Genomic DNA, 4,601 nt, shown 5'->3' on the forward strand with positions numbered 1-4,601 from the left:
ATCCCGATCCATTAGGTCACATCCTGAGGTCCTGGGTGGACATGGGTTTGGGGTCACCATTCGCTCTAGGATAGCTGTGTCTGTTTTCCTTCCAAAGCAGTGACAGCGGGAGCAGGTGCCCCCACGGCCCCCCGGATAGCAGCTATCAATCTCCATCTGTATCTCAAATGACCAATGGGGAGGCTGCCTGCCCCACAGTTGTTCCACCCCGAAGGCCCCTAAGCTCAAAGCCTTGCCGGGTTGTGTGGTCCGCAGTCCTGCCAGGTGCCTGGGTCCCCAGGCCGGGGAGCAGCAGGTGTCACCGGCAGCCCCCAGCAGGAGGCAGAGAAACCCAGGCAGGAGGATGTTGGGGGTGGNCAGCGCCTCCACGGTGTAGGTGAGGTCGGTGCGCGCCAGCGGGGACAGCGCGGCCAGCAGCAGCAGCCAGACGCCGGCGCAGGCGGCCACGGCGTAGCGGCGCCGGCGCCAGCGCGCGGAGGCCAGCGGGTACACCACGCCCAGGAAGCGCTCCACGCTGATGCACGTCATGGTGAGGATGGACGAGTACATGTTGGCGTAGAAGGCCACGGTGACCACGTTGCACAGCAGCTCCCCGAAGACCCAGTGGTTCCCGTTGCAGTGGTAGTAGATCTGGAACGGGAGCACGCTGGCCAGCATCAGGTCCGTGACGCTGAGGTTGATCATGAAGATGACCGACGGGGACTGCGGCCCGATGTGACGGCACAGCACCCACAGGGAGAAGAGGTTGCCGGGGATGCTGACCAGCGCCACCAGCGAGTACACGACCGGCAGGACCACGGCGATGGTCGGGTCCCGCAGCATCAGGATGGTGGCGTTGTCCGGGCGCGTCATGTTCATATCCATCGTGGCGCTGCTGGCGCTCCTGCGCGCGCGGGTCTGGAAGACAAGGGGCATCGCGGTGAGGAGGGGAGCGGAACGGGGCTCCTCCCTGAAAGCCTCTCTTGCTCTCTTCCCCCTTGCTGTCCCGCACCCCTGTGCCCAGCTGCTGTTGCCCCCCTGCGTCACGGAGCTGAGCTGATGCGCGCTAAATCCTGCAAAGCTGCGTCATACCCAGACGCCCCCCCCCACCCCGTGCGCCAGGACACCTGGCCCTTGCGTGGAGAGTCCCTCCCTTCCTGCTGCTTGAAACGCAGGGAGCGTGCTGCAAGCTATGGTGCAGCGGCGTCATCGTTGGGGCCAGGAGGACGTCAAGGGAGACGAGACACACAGTTGGGAGGTTACACAGTTACCAAGACACTAACCCGGTTTCCACCTGCAAACGTTTTTCTAGGACACCTGGAAGGTGGAGGGGGTCGCCCTGGGGCCCGTCCTGACTATCGCTGGCTGCTCTAGCTGGCCACACGGGGGCGCTGAGCCACCTGCACTGAAGTCCCAGTAGGTCTGTCCCTGTCACCCTGTGCCTGGCCTGCTTTCTTCTTCTTTTTCTTCTTCTTCTTTTTTTTTTTTTAAGATTTTATTTATTTATTAGACAGAGAGACAGCCAGCGAGAGAGGGAACACAAGCAGGGGGAGTGGGAGAGGAAGAAGCAGGCTCCCAGCGGAGGAGCCTGATGCGGGGCTCGATCCCACAACACTGGGATCACGCCCTGAGCCGAAGGCAGACGCTTAACGACTGCGCCACCCAGGCGCCCCTGGCCTGCTTTCTTCTGCCTTGTGGTTGCACACCCGTGCTTCCCTCACCTGCCGCTGGGGCGCCGATCTTGGGGATGCCCACGGGGGGCTGCTCATTCGCGACTGGGGGGGGGACTTTGGAGACCCTGATGAGGGCTCTGGGAGGGCACACCGCGCAGGGAGTCCCCTGCTCCATCGCCAATGGCCCCATGTGCTTCACTGCATGAGCACGCGCGGACGGAATGGCGTGCCCGAGTGTCACATGGCTGTTTCACGTCTCTGCTTCAAGGTAACAACAGCCACGCACGTGCTTCGAGGTACAGCACCNCAGCTGTGTCTGTTTTCCTTCCAAAGCAGTGACAGCGGGAGCAGGTGCCCCCACGGCCCCCCCGGATAGCAGCTATCAATCTCCATCTGTATCTCAAATGACCAATGGGGAGGCTGCCTGCCCCACAGTTGTTCCACCCCGAAGGCCCCTAAGCTCAAAGCCTTGCCGGGTTGTGTGGTCCGCAGTCCTGCCAGGTGCCTGGGTCCCCAGGCCGGGGAGCAGCAGGTGTCACCGGCAGCCCCCAGCAGGAGGCAGAGAAACCCAGGCAGGAGGATGTTGGGGGTGGAGGGGATTCATTTGGGCTGGCTGGCTGCTCGGTCAAGTTGGGTGGTCATCCTCAGGAAGCAGGGCCAGTCCTCCTGGTACGCTGGGTCCTGTCCCATGTTCTGTCTCGCTGCTTCCCTGTGCCCTGCGCTGTGTTGGGACACCAGGCTCAAGCCCACCTGGGGACCCTCTCCGTGCGCACGCTGGGGGACGCAGCACGGAGTCCAGCCGGCCCGCGTGCCCGTCCGGGGACCCTCTCCGTGCGCACGCTGGCTGACCCAGCACGGGCTCCAGGCGGCCTCCGTGCCCGCCCGGGGACCCTCTCCGCGCGCACGCTGGCGGACAGAGCAGAAGCAGCCGTGGCGGCTGCAGCTGGCAGGCCGTTGGGGAAGGACCGTGCCCTCTCTCCCCCAGCTGTCCCCCCTCCCAGGGGTGCGGGGCTCAGAACACGCTCTCCTGCCTATTGAGGGACGGCCGGCTGGGGGCGTCGAGCCCGTCGCCGTGGCCGCTGGAGATGGAGCGCGCCGACAGCGTCCGAGCGGAGAACAGGGTCTCCCGGCGCGTGTCCCTGCAGCTGGCCGGCAGCCGCCCGTAGCCCAGGTAGCGCCGCAGCCGGAGCTGGAACTCGCGGGACGCAAAGTAGTACACGAAGGGGTCCAGGCAGTTGTTGACGCAGCTCAGGCAGAGCGTGAGTTTGTACACGTGGTAGTAGCTGCCGCCCAGGAACAGGCGGCTGACCATGTGCACCAGCAGCACGAAGTTGTTGGGCGCGAAGCAGGTGACGAAGGCCAGCAGCACCACGGCGGCCAGGCTCACGGCGCGGCGCCGCTGGCCGCGGCCGTGCGGGTCCGAGGTGCGCAGCAGCGTCAGGATGGTGGCCGTGTAGCAGGCCACGGTGACCACGAAGGGGATGAAAAAGAGCACGATGAACAGGGTGAAGAGGAAGATGGCCCACATGGCCACGCTGGGCAGCATGGTGGACTTGAGCACGTCGAAGCAGGTGACGATGCCCAGCGCCTCCACGGTGTAGGTGAGGTCGGTGCGCGCCAGCGGGGACAGCGCGGCCAGCAGCAGCAGCCAGACGCCGGCGCAGGCGGCCACGGCGTAGCGGCGCCGGCGCCAGCGCGCGGAGGCCAGCGGGTACACCACGCCCAGGAAGCGCTCCACGCTGATGCACGTCATGGTGAGGATGGACGAGTACATGTTGGCGTAGAAGGCCACGGTGACCACGTTGCACAGCAGCTCCCCGAAGACCCAGTGGTTCCCGTTGCAGTGGTAGTAGATCTGGAACGGGAGCACGCTGGCCAGCATCAGGTCCGTGACGCTGAGGTTGATCATGAAGATGACCGACGGGGACTGCGGCCCGATGTGACGGCACAGCACCCACAGGGAGAAGAGGTTGCCGGGGATGCTGACCAGCGCCACCAGCGAGTACACGACCGGCAGGACCACGGCGATGGTCGGGTCCCGCAGCATCAGGATGGTGGCGTTGTCCGGGCGCGTCATGTTCATATCCATCGTGGCGCTGCTGGCGCTCCTGCGCGCGCGGGTCTGGAAGACAAGGGGCATCGCGGTGAGGAGGGGAGCGGAACGGGGCTCCTCCCTGAAAGCCTCTCTTGCTCTCTTCCCCCTTGCTGTCCCGCACCCCTGTGCCCAGCTGCTGTTGCCCCCCTGCGTCACGGAGCTGAGCTGATGCGCGCTAAATCCTGCAAAGCTGCGTCATACCCAGACGCCCCCCCCCACCCCGTGCGCCAGGACACCTGGCCCTTGCGTGGAGAGTCCCTCCCTTCCTGCTGCTTGAAACGCAGGGAGCGTGCTGCAAGCTATGGTGCAGCGGCGTCATCGTTGGGGCCAGGAGGACGTCAAGGGAGACGAGACACACAGTTGGGAGGTTACACAGTTACCAAGACACTAACCCGGTTTCCACCTGCAAACGTTTTTCTAGGACACCTGGAAGGTGGAGGGGGTCGCCCTGGGGCCCGTCCTGACTATCGCTGGCTGCTCTAGCTGGCCACACGGGGGCGCTGAGCCACCTGCACTGAAGTCCCAGTAGGTCTGTCCCTGTCACCCTGTGCCTGGCCTGCTTTCTTCTTCTTTTTCTTCTTCTTCTTTTTTTTTTTTTAAGATTTTATTTATTTATTAGACAGAGAGACAGCCAGCGAGAGAGGGAACACAAGCAGGGGGAGTGGGAGAGGAAGAAGCAGGCTCCCAGCGGAGGAGCCTGATGCGGGGCTCGATCCCACAACACTGGGATCACGCCCTGAGCCGAAGGCAGACGCTTAACGACTGCGCCACCCAGGCGCCCCTGGCCTGCTTTCTTCTGCCTTGTGGTTGCACACCCGTGCTTCCCTCACCTGCCGCTGGGGCGCCGATCTTGG

The 4,601-nt window shown here is 64.3% G+C and overlaps 2 protein-coding genes across 2 annotated transcripts; both read right to left on the bottom strand.

Annotated features, from left to right (window-relative positions):
* Window positions 1-302: 302 nt before the first annotated feature.
* On the bottom strand, window positions 303-1,475 carry LOC117797759 (P2Y purinoceptor 8-like; the record flags this gene model as incomplete). The annotated part of the gene is made up of 1 exon (XM_034650214.1): window positions 303-1,475. A coding segment is annotated over exon 1 (613 nt), but the record flags the coding sequence as incomplete, so codon positions are not given.
* Window positions 1,476-1,965: 490 nt separating this feature from the next.
* Window positions 1,966-4,349, bottom strand: LOC100467239 (P2Y receptor family member 8). The gene has a single exon (XM_034650215.1). It carries the CDS (start codon window positions 3,790-3,792, stop codon window positions 2,665-2,667), a length of 1,128 nt encoding a protein of 375 aa, XP_034506106.1. The 5' UTR covers window positions 3,793-4,349; the 3' UTR covers window positions 1,966-2,664.
* Between the last annotated feature and the right edge of the window lie 252 nt (window positions 4,350-4,601).

The sequence above is a fragment of the Ailuropoda melanoleuca genome, unplaced genomic scaffold (genome assembly GCF_002007445.2).
Source record: "Ailuropoda melanoleuca isolate Jingjing unplaced genomic scaffold, ASM200744v2 unplaced-scaffold12392, whole genome shotgun sequence".
NCBI lineage: Eukaryota > Metazoa > Chordata > Mammalia > Carnivora > Ursidae > Ailuropoda > Ailuropoda melanoleuca.